Source organism: Poromitra crassiceps, assembly GCF_964638095.1.
Source record: "Poromitra crassiceps genome assembly, chromosome: 6".
NCBI lineage: Eukaryota > Metazoa > Chordata > Actinopteri > Beryciformes > Melamphaidae > Poromitra > Poromitra crassiceps.
The window spans coordinates 2,061,991-2,078,090 of NC_139627.1; the positions used below are offsets into that span (position 1 = coordinate 2,061,991).

At 45.1% G+C, this 16,100-nt stretch overlaps 2 protein-coding genes across 2 annotated transcripts; one reads left to right on the plus strand and one right to left on the minus strand.

The window, feature by feature from the left end:
* Positions 1–1,132: 1,132 nt before the first annotated feature.
* rbsn (rabenosyn, RAB effector) lies at positions 1,133–9,855 on the plus strand (the record flags this gene model as incomplete). The annotated part of the gene is made up of 12 exons (XM_083638398.1): positions 1,133–1,211; positions 2,457–2,752; positions 5,732–5,866; positions 5,980–6,080; positions 6,203–6,248; positions 6,351–6,512; positions 6,663–6,928; positions 7,844–7,914; positions 8,029–8,115; positions 8,227–8,329; positions 8,543–8,647; positions 8,746–9,855. Exons 2-12 carry the CDS (start codon positions 2,590–2,592, stop codon positions 9,853–9,855), a joined length of 2,349 nt encoding a protein of 782 aa, XP_083494524.1. The 5' UTR covers positions 1,133–1,211; positions 2,457–2,589.
* An 80-nt stretch (positions 9,856–9,935) lies between these two features.
* mrps25 (mitochondrial ribosomal protein S25) lies at positions 9,936–14,657 on the minus strand. Its single transcript, XM_083638409.1, has 4 exons — positions 14,475–14,657; positions 14,016–14,122; positions 13,828–13,915; positions 9,936–13,064 (listed from the first exon to the last, which is right to left on the minus strand). The coding sequence occupies exons 1-4, from the start codon at positions 14,606–14,608 to the stop codon at positions 12,875–12,877; spliced, it is 519 nt and encodes a 172-aa protein (XP_083494535.1). The 5' UTR covers positions 14,609–14,657; the 3' UTR covers positions 9,936–12,874.
* Positions 14,658–16,100: the final 1,443 nt, after the last annotated feature.

Genomic DNA, 16,100 nt, shown 5'->3' on the forward strand with positions numbered 1-16,100 from the left:
CAGGTGTGGCAGATAATCCCTCCACCTGACAGGTGTGGCAGCATTATCAAGATGCTGATTAAGCAGCATGATTATTGCACAGGTGTGCCTTGGGCTGGTCTCAAGAAGAAAAGGCCTGCACTCTAAAATGAGCACTTTCATCTGGAAAAAAGACAGTTATTGGGCACTGAACTACTATAATTTGAGAGTGGCCTTTTATTGTGACCAGGCCAAGGCCTAATCAGCATCTTGATGTGCCACACCTGTCAGGTGGAGGGATTATCTGCCACACCTGTCAGGTGGATGGAGTATCTTGGCAAAGGAGAAGTGCGCTCACTAACATAGATTTTTGTGAACAAAAATCTTTTGTGTGGATAGAAAAAGTATTAGATCTTTTAACTTTCCTTGACCTTGCATTATAGGCTACCAAACTTCTCCAGGTGTTCATATAATGACACTACAAGCAAACGAAAGGGCCCGGGGGAAACTATAATATTTATAACGATTTGTGAGCAGAACTGCTCTTTTATACTGGGGTGGTAAATGTCTTTACCACGTCTAGGGACCGCAACAACAAGACAATACATGTCTTTGATGGTGTGAGGAAACCGGAGCACCCACAGGAAACCCACGAACACAGGGAGAACATGCAAACTCGACACAGAAAGGAGTTGCACAAAGCACCTTAGGTTACTCTTAGAGTCAGAGTTAAGGTGTCCATAAAATAGAATTGGCTGCACAAAACACCCTTAGATGTTCTCCATAATGTTAAATATTTTAAGGAAAACATAAGCACAAGATTTAAGGGTGTTTTGTGCAGCCGATTCTATTTTATGGACACCTTAACTCTGACTCTAAGGGAAATCTTAACCTAAGGTGCTTTGTGCAACTGGGCCCTGGGACAGACTGGGGTTTGAGCCACCATGCCAGTGTATGCCTTTCCCCATTATTTCAAGCAGATAACCTACAGAAACTTAGCTACTACTAACGCTACACAACAACAACAAACATTAGAACCTAGAAACGTTTCTGAAGATGCTAAACTGTTGATGTGCTGGGGGCTACATACCACTCTCGTGTCAGTTGTTTCGTGCCATTTGTCCCTTCTCCCGTGCCGTACCGACTGTCTGCTAGTCACCTGACTAGGCAGGGCTGCTGTGCTGCAGCTGCTTTTCCGACCTGTCAAGAGAAGCAAACTGTCAACACCGTTATTATTATCGTTGACTACATTTGTAAGTATAGATAATCCCTCGCGTTGATCGGTTCTCAGATACAGTATTTGTTTTAGTCTGCTAAGTTATTTATCTCCGTGATTTTAAGCTACAAGATTGGAGAAACGATAACTAGCCAAAGCTAGCAAGCCTCGCAGCTAGCATTCTGGCTACATGATCTGTTCAGTGTCAACGGTAGTTAACGGTAGTTAGTTAGCAACGTAATTGGATAGCAAATTAATACGTTTGATGTAACCATGTAATACTCTTTGCCAAAGAGTATTAGTTGTATGGTTACTACATCAGTCTATAGCTACAAGCGACTGTAGCTATTAGTAAATACTTGTACAATAATCATCTAATGTTAGCTAAACGTTATCTAGTTTATTCCTCCCGTGATGGGGACAGCTGCCCCAGTGCTGCTTATGTTGTGCTTATGTTCAACTGAACTTTTACAGAGCTCGCTTTGACATGCTTTGTAATGTAAAGTCTGGTTTAATGTTCATGTGATTCCAGAAAACGTGTATGAGTCAGTGATGCCAGGATGTGCTGACGGCTGCAGTTAGGGTGAAATGTTGAATTTGCATGGTTTATGCTGCAACTCCAATAACGCTTAGCTCAGTTTCTAGCATGCAACTGTCTAGAAACTGATCAGAGGGATGTGTGTGTGTGTGTGTGTGTGTGTGTGTAATAGGTGACACTATAATGGTGTAATAAACCAAACCTATTTTACATTTACTTACATTCAATGCCTGGGGATTCAGAATGGAGTACATGTTCCAACATGGGTTGGAAAGTGGGGCGACCCTGTAAGAAAAGTCTTCCCTCATTCTGGATTGGTTCGGAGTGTGTTTAATAGGGGATGTCACAATATATCGTCCCACGATATATCGCGATATCAAAACGTGACAATATGTATCGTTGAGATGAAATCTCATATCGCGAGAAGAAGAAGCTGAACATGGTGGCACTGATCTGCATCTGATTGCATGCTCGCTCTCCTTTTCATTGCTTTGTTTGAACAGACGAGGGACGTTACAGACACGGAGGATGAAAACGGTGAAATTGCTCAAATTAGCGTGGAGGATAATGCCCCCTCAACTTACAAATCGATCGCCAAAAAATATTGTTAAAATATCGTATCGTTATCGTGAACCCAATATCGTGTATCGTATCGTGAACTGAGTGTATCGTGACACCCCTAGTGTTGAATAGTCTCTAAATCTTCACTTCTGCTTTGTTTTTGTGTGTGGTAACAATCCTCAGGCTTTTGTCAGGAGCGATGGAGTGGACATGGCTTGGTCTGCACAGTCACACCCAGTGGCATCATGTGGAATGAAGCAGGTTTCTGCCGCCTTGCTTCTCTTCTCTCCGGTCCTGCTCCACAGCCTCACCTGTCATGGCCTCTAGCTACCCACCCCCCTTTGAGGGCACAGGGGACGTGAAGGAGGGCTTCCTCTGCCCTCTGTGCCTGAAGGACCTGCAGTCCTTCTATCAACTCCAAGACCACTATGAAGAGGAGCACTCTGGCGATGACCGCCATGTTAGAGGACAGCTCAAAAGTGAGTCTCGCCCACGCATAGATAGACTCTGTTCTCTACAACCACAACTTGTGTTCACTGGTTGCCACACAGACATTTTTATAGCTCCAATCAGTGCGGTATTGTTTAATATATTTGCGTTCTCATAGCAAGTGGGATTAACAGAATGGTGATGAACAACAGATTCAGGTGAAGACTGGAATGTAACAAGAGATTTAGAATGCCTGGAGTGTGGGCTCAATATTACCGTTCATACCATGGTCTGGGTGAATACTTGTTTCTGATTGGCCGGCAGGTGTGCATTAAAACCATATAATGCACACGTAGTCTGGCTCAAGTCTAATCACATGTTGTAAATTCATCTGCTCCCCAACCTGCGCAGCTGTTTAATCAAACAGCACAGCTAGCGTTACTCAACTCGGTACCTCAGCTTCTCTGAGCTGAGCGGACTAACTTCCCTGCACCATACCGGCTCGTATCCAAGGTCCGTCCTATTTACTGGAACAACAAACAACGTTTCCATTTCCATTGCATGCGAAGCTGACGGGATGGTAACGCTTGTTCCAGGTATTAGTAGTTTTCCCAAGGGTTGCTAGGTAAACAGAGTTATGGCTTGTGGAAAAACTTAAGATTTTGATTACTAAACTTGCACCAACAATTCACAAATGGTTTTATTTTATATCGTTGGCAAATGACCAAGGTATAAGCGGGATAATCAACTCCTAGGTGTGCGTTATACGATTTGAATGTACTTCGCGGAGGCAACCATCCTCCGCCTGCGGCGCGGAGTGGTTCTTTGCCTCCACGTCGTGCCTTTAAAATCGTAGAACACACACCTAGTCGTTGATTATCCCTTACATGTTGTCTCCAGTTTGGGTTCCTAACTTTGCTGACATGGCCTTTGACAGTGTACATGTATATGATACCCATCATGAAAGTGGGTAAGTTTGAGAGAATGATTCACTTCAGTTAGGAAATGAGTCCCACATTGTCTTCACACTGTATTAGAACTGAGTCCCTATGGCACTTTTATTAATGCATGTTTTGAGCCCTGAGCATCTTTGTGAGTACAGACCTCATTTCTAAAAACTATAGTAAGCTCCATGAGCAGTGAGCACAATCGCCATTTATGTACTTTTAAACATAGTGACATTGTAGTGCAACAAGTCTTGGAGCCACTATGGGAAAGTCTTGGATGCATTGATCTTAGCACAGAAAATCGTGCTTTGGAACAAAGCAACAACCTTAGAAAAGAGGATGGTGAAGGAGTCAATATGTTAAGCCAAGCAGAAATGTGGAGAGAGCCACGCTTAGCTGGACAGAGCTTTGAAATGTGGTGGAATATTTATTGCTGGAGCTACATATGATGCGCTGTCATGTCATCCCCCCGAAACCCCCACCAGTGGTGAGGTAAGGACCTCACATTGAGGTAAGGACCTCACATTGAGGTAAGGACCTCACATTTTTGTGTGAAACAAACAGCATTGATTAGACATATCCCGATTGCTGTCAGGATGCAAAGTCAATGCACTTGGTGCAGTGTTTCCCCTAGAATTTTTTTCAGGCCTGGAGGGAGTTTTCGAAATGTAACCCGACCGCAACGGTGGGGGCCCTCACTGGCGATGCTAAACTTTTAGCTAACCTGTTCGCATCTATGTTCGCAATGGTATCATCATACTATTATGGGATGCGATGCGAACAGTTGTATTATGGGATGTGCGTTTCCCAGGCAACGACACACGTTGACACGTTTTGGAACAGCGCTGCACGCTGGCACAATGCTCCGAAAAGCAAAATGATTATTGTTTTGAATGATTTGGCATATTCTATTACTGTCAACACTCTCAACAACAGGGAAGCAGATTTTTGGCCTGGCGGGCCGCCAGGCCTGTAGAATGGTAGAATGGTAGGGGAAACACTGTCCAGGCCTGTAGAATGGTAGAATGGTAGGGGAAACACTGTCCAGGCCTGTAGAATGGTAGGGGAAACACTGTCCAGGCCTGTAGAATGGTAGAATGGTACAGTAGGGGAAACACTGTCCAGGTGGCATAGTAAAGTTTTGAGCTCCTTGTCAGAGGCAAAAGAGCAAGAAAAGATCGAAAGAGAGCGAGCCATATGCATCACATTGGCTTTGTTTGTGAAGGTGAACAAGTCAGGAAATTAATAATATCGTGTCTGCATGTGCTATTTATATATATTTATTTATATTATTCATGTGCTATTTACAGTATATAGGCATGACTTTGAGCAGTGTTTCCCAAACTGTGTTGTGGGGACCCACTTAAAAAAAGAAGCCAACCCACCATGACCCAATTCACAATAGGCCTTACATGTATATAAATAGTGAGAAGATTGATTTTGTGCGTAAATGAACGTCCCTGACCATGTTTTACTGCCATTTCAACATCACCTTATATATGATCTTGGAGAGGTCAACTGTCATGGCAGATTGTCTTTAATAAAACAAACTGAAGAAAAGAGCGGTCTTAATTGTTCAAACAATGGCACACATCACTTCATCAAAATGATAGGAGCAGAAGAGAGCAACAGCATCATGCTCTCATGTCTTTGTACTGATATCTTATTGAAACATATTACAGCAGCGATATGTGAGCGATACATTTATTGATACATGGGGAACATCCAGAACGTTCTCTCTGGGAAGACTAAAAGTCTTTTCCCAGCAAGAAACCAAACATTCTTTCCCACAGACAGAATGAGAGAGTAAATTAAATCCAAGAAGTTTCACCGGCAGAGGTAATTACCAGAACTTATTTTTTAGCCTTCCAGAATCCGGACGTGTTCTGGGCCTAATTCAGTGAAACATCTGTCACTTGGCATATCCACTCCTAACACTGAAACCAATCTTCTCCACAGGAGCCCACCAGCACCAGGGGCACCATGGGCCAGTCACATCAGCTCCTGTGTATACTGTAGGTCATATCCTTTCTTCTTTCCCTACTGGGAGTTCATTTTCTTTCCCAATTTCTTTGTGCACAGGTTTGGTTCAGAAGGCTAAGAAGGCCAAAGACAAGCTGCTGAAGAGGGATGGAGAAGACAGACCAGATACTGGCAGTTATGAGTCTTTCTACTATGGCGGAGTGGACCCATATATGTGGGAGCCTCAGGAGCTGGGTGAGACTGGAAAGCCTCAAATATCAAATATATGTAGGGAGGGAGGATTTGGCCGCCAAGTGCATCTCTCCAATGCATTCGAATGATGTTGACGTTTCTCGTTGTCTTTGTAGGAGCAACCAGAAGTCACCTGGACTTTTTCAAAAAACACCGGGCAGCCAGGATAGATCACTATGTCATTGAGGTCAACAAGCTCCTCATCAGACTGGAAAAGGTGTGGTTTTGTAACAGATAATCACAACTCATTAAAAGCATGATTTTCTTTCTACGGCTGTGGAAATGAGATTTAAGGCGAGCTTAACACGATGCCAACTCGTTCATTGTTCATCTTTTCAGCTGACGTCTTTTGACAGGACCAACTCCGATGCAGCCAAAATCAGAGGTTTGTCCACGTTTTAATTGAAATTGAGATTATTTTACTATCCGTGGTAAATGTTATGAATTTTGATATTACAAATAAATGCGCGCTCATCCCCTTTTCTAGCCATAGAGAAATCTGTGGTGTCGTGGGTGAGTGACTCCGACGTGCCCTTCTGTCCCGACTGTGGGAACAAGTTCAACATTCGGAACAGGCGGCACCACTGCCGTCTCTGTGGATCCATCATGTGCAGGAAGTGCATGGAATTTGTCTCGTTGACTTTGGCTTGTGAGTATGAACAAAAGCTTTGGCTTGTGAGTATGAACAAAAGCCCAGCAAAAATACAGGAACTCGTCACGAGTCTGGTCCAGGGTCAAGTCAACTTTCTGTCATATTCATCCAAACATCATGTGAAATGTGTCTCCGGCTGTTTTCCAGATAAGCTGACGACTGGGACACGGGAGGCCCTGTGCGTGCCACCCGGCAGCCCCGGGCAGTCGCAGTCCCCCCCGGCCGGGGCCGCCGGCGGCGGGATGGGCTCCAGGAGAGGCAGCATCAGCAGCCTGAGCAGCGTCACCTCCATGCTCGAGGAGAAGGACGATGACAGGATCCGCTGCTGTCGCCACTGCATGGACACGCTGCTGAAGAGGCAGCAGAAGTTGGAGGAGAAAGACCAGATGCCCGACATCGTCAAACTTTACGAGGTCGGTCACTGAAACGATCAACCTGTCAGAAGTTCAGAACTGAAAAGGGCTTGTTAATCAAGGACTTTACTTTACTTTACTTTATGTCATTTAGCAGACGCTTTTGTCCAAAGCGACTTACAATACAATACAATACAATACAATACAATACAGTGCAGTACAATATAAAATCAAAGAATACACTTGAAAAGTGCTTGGTTTATAAAGAGGTCCTTAAAGGTGCTCGGATTTAGCCTACCAGAATCTCTGAGCCTTATGCGCTCCGTAATCTCATAATTCACCTATGATACCATTTTTATATGTAATCATCAGTAGTGCTGTGCCAACTTGATACAATTTCTTCCTATCTGTTTTGTTTTTTCTTTATCTCTCTGCTTTATTGCTTGAAAAGTGCTTGAAAAGTATCGTTACAAAAGAGTGGCAACCCTACATTACATTGTTTACTGTCTACCTCTCCTTCTGGCACAGTTCTTTCTTACTCCGTGTTTTCATTCCAACAATTAAAGCAAGTCTTATGGAGTTTACACTGTTTAAACCAAGTCTTATGGAGTTTACACTGTTTAAAGCAAGTCTTATGGAGTTTACACTGTTTAAACCAAGTCTTATGGAGTTTACACTGTTTAAACCAAGTCTTATGGAGTTTACACTGTTTAAACCAAGTCTTATGGAGTTTACACTGTTTAAAGCAAGTCTTATGGAGTTTACACTGTTTAAACCAAGTCTTATGGAGTTTACACTGTTTAAACCAAGTCTTATGGAGTTTACACTGTTTAAACCAAGTCTTATGGAGTTTACACTGTTTAAACCAAGTCTTATGGAGTTTACACTGTTGTATCCTTCCTGTCATTTCATCTTTTTCTGTTGCGGTTTCCTGTTTCCTGCCATTCACTGGCTCATACGTTGTCTTCCTGTCAGAGGCTGAGGCTGTGCATGGACAAGGTGGATGAGAAGGCTCCAGAGTATATCCGAATGGCCGAATCTCTCAAGTAAGCCCAATTAATTAGCAGTCAAAAATTTAATAAGCATTAATGATATTAGAGAGATATTCTTTAATGTGGGAGCGTTTTATTGATTTTTGTCATGGCTCTACACTTTCATAGTGCCGGAGAAATCACATACAATCTCGACACTGCTGGTGGACTGAGATTGGAAGTACAGAAATACTACGAACTAATCGATGCACTAAGGTAGAAGCCGGGTGTAACCAACAGTTTTGAATTTGGACAGCATTCTTTTCTCATATTTGTCAAATATTACGTTTTTACAGAGATCAATTGAGTTCTGTTTATTCTCGTCAGTAAGAAGATTTTAACGCTGGGATTGAAAGAGGATCCACCACCGCATCCAAAGACCCTCCAGCTACAGAGGATGATCCGCTACACAGCTACACTGTTTGTCCAGGTAAGACCTGATTTAGACCTGATTCAGACCTGATTTAGACCTGATTCAGACCTGATTCAGAGAACGCTCAGCATCTGAATGAGTTTGGAAAAACTGATGTCTTATATCCGAAAAGGCCAAAAAAGACACATCTTTCCAATTGCCTCGGTCTATCATTCATAATTTCCCTCAATTCTGAGCCCTTCCTGCTTATTGTCCTCCTCCCTCTGTTAGGAGAAGCTGTTAGGTCTGATGTCTTTACCCACTAAGGAGAAGTATGCAGCGCTGAAAGAAAAGCGGAAAGAGGAACAAGAAAAGAGACTGCAGCAAGAGCGACTGGTGAGAAGGTGTACACTACACATACTCTTCTGTTTAGTGTCCATTGACCCAACAAGGTACTAAATGTGTCAAACTTTGTATCCTCCGCTGCTCAACAGGCTTCACAGGAGGCCCTGAAGAGGAGGCAGGAGTCTGAGAAGAACCGTCCAGCTACCAGTACCAATGGAGAGCTGCCCCAGGCCCCTAGAGCGCCGCGCATGACCAAAGCTGCTGGTTGGCTGCCCTCCGCAGACTCCCTCCACACACGCAGCGAACTGGAAGACCCGCTGCTGCAGCAGATCAACAACATCCAGTCCTTCCTGCGTCAGGCACGGGAAGCCCAGCGGGGCGACGAGGTGGCCATGCTGGAGGAGAACTTGAGTCAGCTACAGGACGAGTACGACCAGCAGCAGACCAGCCTGGCCATCGCTCTCTCTCAGAAGCTGGCTGAGGAGGAGAGCTTGCAGCAGGGGGAGATCCATCGCCTGGAGACCCGGGAAAGAGAGGAGAGGGAACAATGGGCTCCAGCTTTAGGCTCCGGCCAGCCTTCCTTCACCTGGGACAGCCATCTGGATTTCCGCCAGCCGGCGGCTTTTCAGGGAGCGGAAGAGGAGGCAGCAGAGGACCTGACCCCTAAAGCCGAGAGGAGCCCGCCATCTTTAAGGGCTTTCCCTGCTCTTACAGGCCAGGAAGAGTCGCCCCCAAGGTTGAGAAGCTTAGGAGGGCACGTAACGCCCCCTGGTAGTGATGGACAGAACAGCGCCTCCCTTAACCCCTTTGACGATGAGGAGACTACCCCCACTGAGGAGGATCCGTCCAATCCCTTCTTCGAGGAGATCCAGAAGGAGCACAAAGAGGTGGCCAATGGGAAGAAGGAATACAACCCATTTGAGGAGGAAGAGGATGGCGAGGAAGAAGGGCAGGCTGGGACCATACCTAGCAACCCTTTTGAGGAGGAGGATGATAGTGACGCAGGCAACCCTTTCATGGAGGCCTCTGGGAATTCCCCAGGAGTCTCGACCAACCCCTTTGACGGGGCAGATGACCATGAGGCTTTGCCAGATGTTGACATGATCGAGGAGGAACTGCTGCTGCAGCAGATTGACAACATTAGGGCCTACATCTTTGACGCCAAGCTCAACGGCCGTTTGGACGAGGTGGAGCTGCTGTCAGAGAACCTGAGGGAGCTACAGCACACCCTGCAGGAACAGAAGAAAGAAACACACTGACACCTTCCCCTCCTAAACCCCTGATCACCTGCTACTTACAAGGTTGTCCATCCAGCTCTGCAAGGCTAGCTCACTGTACAGGACTAATGAGCCTGGTGGTTTTGGTTTGGGTGAGGTCAGCTGCACCACCGAAGGTTTAGGCTAGTCCTAAAACTAAGTAGGCGATGGACTCGATCTCGCTAGTCTGAAGTGACTCCCTCCATTTGCAAGCACTGCAAGTAACATTCCATTCGTAGAGGCGGGCATGTTGGCAACTGTTGCTTCGACCTATACTGTTAACTCTGTTTTATCAGTGCAAACCACAGTCTATGGTGCAAACGAAGATAAGGGAAGAATGTAACCTAAAAGATGATTTCTGTTTTATTTTCATGGGGCCTGTCTGTCAGATGATTCTTTGAGTTGAGTGCAGTCTGTGGTCTGTAGTCTGTAGTCTGCAGTCTGTGGTCTCGGTGCTTTGGCTCTTTCAATTGCTATAAAAATGGCAAAATGTATCCATGAGTAAGAACAAACAAATGGGACGGAGTTCAGTTGTGGCAACTGAAGTTTCAAAATCCCACCTCAAATAATCTTCAATCAACAGCAGTGCTTTGTTTTGTGCTAAATTAAGTTAATTTAACCAATTTTAGAGACATCTTGCTATTTGCACCGACGACAATTTATTAGTGATTAGTAAAGTTTTGCTGCTGTTCATGTTACTAATACCAAAGAACCAAACCATGCATGACAGTTAAAATTTGGCCATTAACTATTCTCAGGCCAAATAACCAGCCAGAAACAAATTGAATTATCCTTAATTGGGTATATGTTCCATGATTTGGCAGCCTAGCACTTTGAGGACACTGGCCATGAAATGCATCATGTTACATCATATTTTATCACATACTTCAATTAGTAATTCAATCACTCACCACTTGAAAGACCCGGTGACCCTTTGTTTGAATAGATTTGAATGGGAAAAGCACAAGGCACAGTGTGCACAAGAACAGGTCATGTGACCGTCAGACACCACCGACAACCGGATCTTTATGATAAGATCACAAGGAAATGTGTTTATCTTTAATCATATACCTAGTCAAAGGTACACCATCTGCAATGCAAAATCCACGACAGGATTGCATAATTGTAACAGTAACTCATAAGTCGTGAAAGTGTGCTCATTAGTAACAGTTTGGTGTAACAGCTGCTAATTTCCGTCAGTGAAAGTTGTCATTTTTTACAAACAATACAAATTGACACGTTAACGCATAGGCTACACTCTGTGTCCTAATGCATGTTTGATTTGAAATCATCCCTACAGTGTTTGGGTCATACTGTATCATTTTGTTTGTCTCACTGTCTTGGGCGGCCTTGGCCTGGTTGGACCTCTGTTCAACAGAAAGTGCATGGTGAATGCCACAGTGAGCCAAGTGAACAATCCCCCCCTTCCCCCAAACCCCTAAAGGTCAGGTTGTGCTCTTATTTGGTTTCCAGTGGTACTATTGATCCAAACTAAGCACAGGATAAATGCGTTGGCCTAGCTTTGAGTAAGGTTGTTAGCCTAGCTTTGAGTAAGGTTGCATTAGCCTAGCTTTGAGTAAGGTTGTTAGCCTAGCTTTGAGTAAGGTTGCATGATTCGTGTGTTCATGGTATCTGTCAAGTGCTATTTGATGTCGGTCTTTCTATGGAGCCTGTGGCTTGGCCTGTCTTCCTGCATTCATATAGTTTTTACAATTGTGACATACTGATGATAAAAGCTGTGACCTCTGAATACACTACTCTCGTCCGATGCTATCTGCCATGTCTTGACCTGAACGTAAAGCATGTTATTCATTCAATAGTTTCAACTAATAAGTCAGTTTACAGTAGTTGTAAACCGGATTTAACCGTGTCACTCAGCACATTATAGGCAACAAGAAGACAGTAAATAAGACAAGAATAATCCCATCTCTTGATCCACCAACCTTAGGTCACAGCAAAATTTAGAAAGATATATTAACACTAAATCAATACAGTACCAGCAAGTATTAGCACTCAGTGCTGCTAAGTATATATGAATCTGAATGCATTGCAATAGTGCGTTATCGTTCAGAACGTCCCTATTTCTCTCCGTAGACCAAGCAGTATTTTGTGGTGGCTGTTGATCTCACACACACCGCTAATCTATATTGTCAGACAGCAGAATATGTTTAAGCAAAATAACGCAAACTCTAAATGATTTATTGTGGCAAATGTGAATAACACGTTTTTTATATAATATATTTTAGCAGTTCACTGTTAAGTTGGGAAGCGATTAGGTTCAACCTCTGCATTAAAGATTCCTTTTATTGCAAAATGAAAACATGTTTGGACACTCAAGAAGACCATCAGGCAATTTATCCGCTTTAGAAGATTCCATCTCCGCACTTAATTAAAAAAAAATGTCTACACTAAAATGTGTGATTGTATTTTTCCTCATTGAGTTTACCAATTTGTGTGTGTATATATAAACTACACAAAACACTGATCTGAAGTTGATCATTAGAAAGAATATTCTGGTTGCAATTATTTACAGTTGAAATACCCCTTGTGGGAATATGGAGCAAAACCATAAGCTAGTTACTATAGATAGCCACATAAGTTTAAACTTTTTTTTAATTTGAATGTTGCAATCAATATTCAGTAGAACCGTGACATTCTATGAAAACATCACACCTTGACTCAAATCAAGGGTTCTGCACCAGGCCAGACAAGGTGCAAATACATGGTTTGATGTTATTTTATCCAAACCTAGCCCACAGTTACTAACTGCCCAAACATCAATTTGCTAGTTTAGTGGTGCTCATTGGACTTTAGGATAGCTTGGAGGATCTGAATGGCCTCAGTCCATGAGGCCTTCGTCTTCATGCACAGCCCGCAGCATTGTGTGGACCATTTCATAAACACTATTTACAAAAAAGTAAGCAACGTGCCAGAATGTTCAAAATCAAACATACAGAATAATGTCAGACTGTCATAATAAGTGTCCATTGAATCAGCCACAGTCTGCTCTTCTTTCAGCCTCTCAGTCCTGCGAAGCAGCCATCTGGGTGCGGTATTTGCCAGTCATCTCTTTGGGCAGTGGAGTGGTGCCAGGACACGGCACCTGGCCCTCCACCTCACAGATACACTCCTTCACACAGTACTTCTTTGGACCAAAGTTGGCAGGGTTGGAGGCTTCCATCTTGGCTAGAGCCTCTGCCTGCAACACGTCTCTGTGAGCAGAGGGGGGGGGGGGGGGGGGGGGGTAAATAAAAACAACAAAATTAACAGCTCATCCACTCAATCTACAAAACGTGAACTAGAGATTAAATAGAAAATGTCCAATGTACCGGCGAGCTTTCCATAATACTTTAGTGTGATCAGCTAACATGGGATTCCTCAACTCATATCTGAATTAAAGATGACACTTTTTTTCATCATGACATGCCTATGGCCATTCATAACCATTCGCTACATCATCTTGCAATACAGATAGGCTATATCAGTGATACTCAACTTGTGGGCCGCGGGCCACATGTGCCCCCATGTGGCCTGCGATGGAATTGCAAAAAACAAAAACAATTTTTTTTACAGTGCACCTGAACGCAACATGCAAGATACCGGCTGAATAAGTGTCCAACTGTTCATGTCATTCTGGCCAATCCTCCACTTCTGTTATAGCATTTCAGTCTGGAATATGGAATCTCTTTCAATAATCTATGATTTAGCTGCTAAATTGTCAAATACCGCCATCTGCTCGCTACCCAGGCACGTATGTACTTCACCTAACTAACTATCCGGTGTGCACATTGTCAGACTTATCTCCGGCTGACACCCCAAAAACCTACAATCCGCTACAGAAAAATGTATATTGTTTGTTTATTAACTGACCCCTGGCCTTCTATCATTTCACGAAAGTGGCCCCCGGGCAAAGCAAGTTGAGTATCCCTGGCCTATTATGGTCATGACAGTTATCAGTAAATGAGGTTGTCTTACTCTGTCTTGCCTAGAATCTTCTTTACATGCTGTGCAATTTGTTTGCGGTCCTTCCCCTCCACATCCACGAGCACTTGCTCCGCTTCATCTGCAAGAGAGAAAGGAAGAGTAAAAGATGAGCCCATGAACCCCACTAAAGCATGATCTAGAATCCAACACAGGCCAAACAGCAGGACGGGACTACGCACCCAGGTAGAACTTGAGAAACGATGAAGGCGTCATGTTCTTGAACATCACTACTTGGACCCATGGGTTTTTGTACTGGATTTGAGGAATATTGAAGAATACAAACTTTCTGCAAATAACAGGGAGAGGTGCACAAATTAGGAATGGTTTATTGTCATTGTTTAATACGCCCATTTGCCTGGCTAAGCTTTTATCTATAATAATAAATATGTGCAAATTAACAGGGGGGGGGGGGGGGGGGTCGGGAGGAGGAAGATATTGTTTCTCGACATAAACGGCGTACAGTAAATACATGTGTTATGTCCTCAATGAGCTTCCGTAACGTTATGATACTGACACTAGCACGGCATATACATAAGTACATTAGCCTAAAAGGCGCATATCTACTCTGTACATAAAGTAGGCAGACGAGTGTCGGTGGGTTGATCCTGCACTAGCTAGTTTGCTAAATCGTGGCTGACCTTGCTCCGTCGCTGAGGTCTCCATGTGTGTTGTAATTCACCGTCATGACCCTCACTCTGTTTTTAAAGATGATATCGCCTTTCTGGAGATATTCCAGGGTTCTTCTGATCGGAAACCTTCCTTTCATAGGCATTTTTACTGTCTTTATTTACACGATAGCATCTGAAATCTGCCTGCCTGCCTGTGCGCATGGACGCACAACCGGTGACGATGGGCCCGACCCGTGTTGATGACGTATGAAGTATTTTGACCCGTTACCTAGCAACCTGGGGCCAGTAGCACAAAGCACCTTAATTTAAGATTTTCAACCAACCTGGTGCTTGTGTAGTCTCTCCCCTGCATCTCAAGCGACATCCGTGATCTCCCCTCCTCTTCTTCTCCCCCTCTCCCCTCCTCTTCTTCTCCCCCTCTCTCCTCTCCTCCCCTCGCCTCTGGTTCCCCCCGCCCACCCCGCTCCTCTCCTCCCCCTCACCTCTCCTCTTCTTCTCCCCCTCTCTCCTCTCCTCCCCCCCTCTCCTCCCCTCTCCTCTGGTTCCCCCCGCCCACCCCGCTCCTCTTATTCTCCCCCTCTCTCCTCTCCTCTCCTCCCCTCGCCTCTGGTTCCCCCCGCCCACCCCACTCCTCTCCTCACCCCTCTCCCCTCCTCTTCTCCCCCTCTCTCCTCTCCCCTCCCTCCTCTCCTCCCCTCGCCCACCGCGCTCCTCTCCTCCCCTCTCCCCCGCTCCTCTCCTCCCCATCTCCCCTCCTCTTCTTCTCCCCCTCTCCTCTCCCCTCCCCCTCTCTCCTCTCCTCCCCTCGCCCACCACGCTCCTCTCCTCCCCTCTCCCCCGCTCCTCTCCTCTCCTCCCCTCCTCCCCCCCCTCTCCCCTCCTCCTCTTCTCCCCCTCTCTCCCCCATGGCTCTCCCCTGGTTCCCCCCACCCACCCCGGTCAGCAGTCGCCTTTTATACACGTCCCAAACATCGCAGGACAACGCGATTGGCTGGCTCAGATTTGAACAGATCTGAGCCAGCCGATTGGCTGGCTCAGATCTGGCGTTATACTGTGATGACGTAATGTCCTGTGCCCCATGACGGATGGACCACATATGGACTTCCTCCCCCCGAGGCTAACGGCTAACATTCGCTAGTTAGCCAACCAACCAGCATGTCCTGTGACCCATGACCAGATGGACCATATATGGACTTCCTCCCCCCGAGGCTAACGGCTAACATTCGCTAGCCAACCAACCAGCAGCTAACATTAGCTAGCTAGCTAGCTTACCGGAAGCGATATTTTCTTTCGGATGATAGCGAAGGCATAACCCACCCCTGGCCCTCTCTGCCTCTGATTAGTGGCAGGCAGCGTTATAAACCATAGATATGACTATATTAAAAACATAAACACACTGGCGTCTTTCATGCAGGCTAGCAAGCGTAACTGCTGTATGTCTGTCTGTCTGTCTGTCTGACCCACTGAGTCTGACGGTCTGACCACAGACTGTAACAGAGAAGAAGAAAGAGATGTAATGCAGGATAGCCAAGCGAATGTGTTTGGATGGAAGTTTGACGCTAGGCCAATCAGAGGCAGAGAGGGGCGGGTTATGCCTTCGCATAGCCTTCGCCATCATCCAAAAAAAATATCGCC

What these genes read in the sequence shown, in the direction of transcription:
- mrps25 (XM_083638409.1), bottom strand. Translation starts at nt 14,608, where the DNA reads ATGCCTATGAAAGGAAGGTTTCCGATCAGAAGAACCCTGGAATATCTC. An exon ending in GTTTCTCAAGTTCTACCTGG is followed by an intron (nt 13,916 to 14,015) that starts GTGCGTAGTCCC and finishes TCTCTCTTGCAG; the next exon opens with ATGAAGCGGAGCAAGTGCTC. An exon ending in AAGATTCTAGGCAAGACAGA is followed by an intron (nt 13,065 to 13,827) that starts GTAAGACAACCT and finishes CTCTGCTCACAG; the next exon opens with AGACGTGTTGCAGGCAGAGG.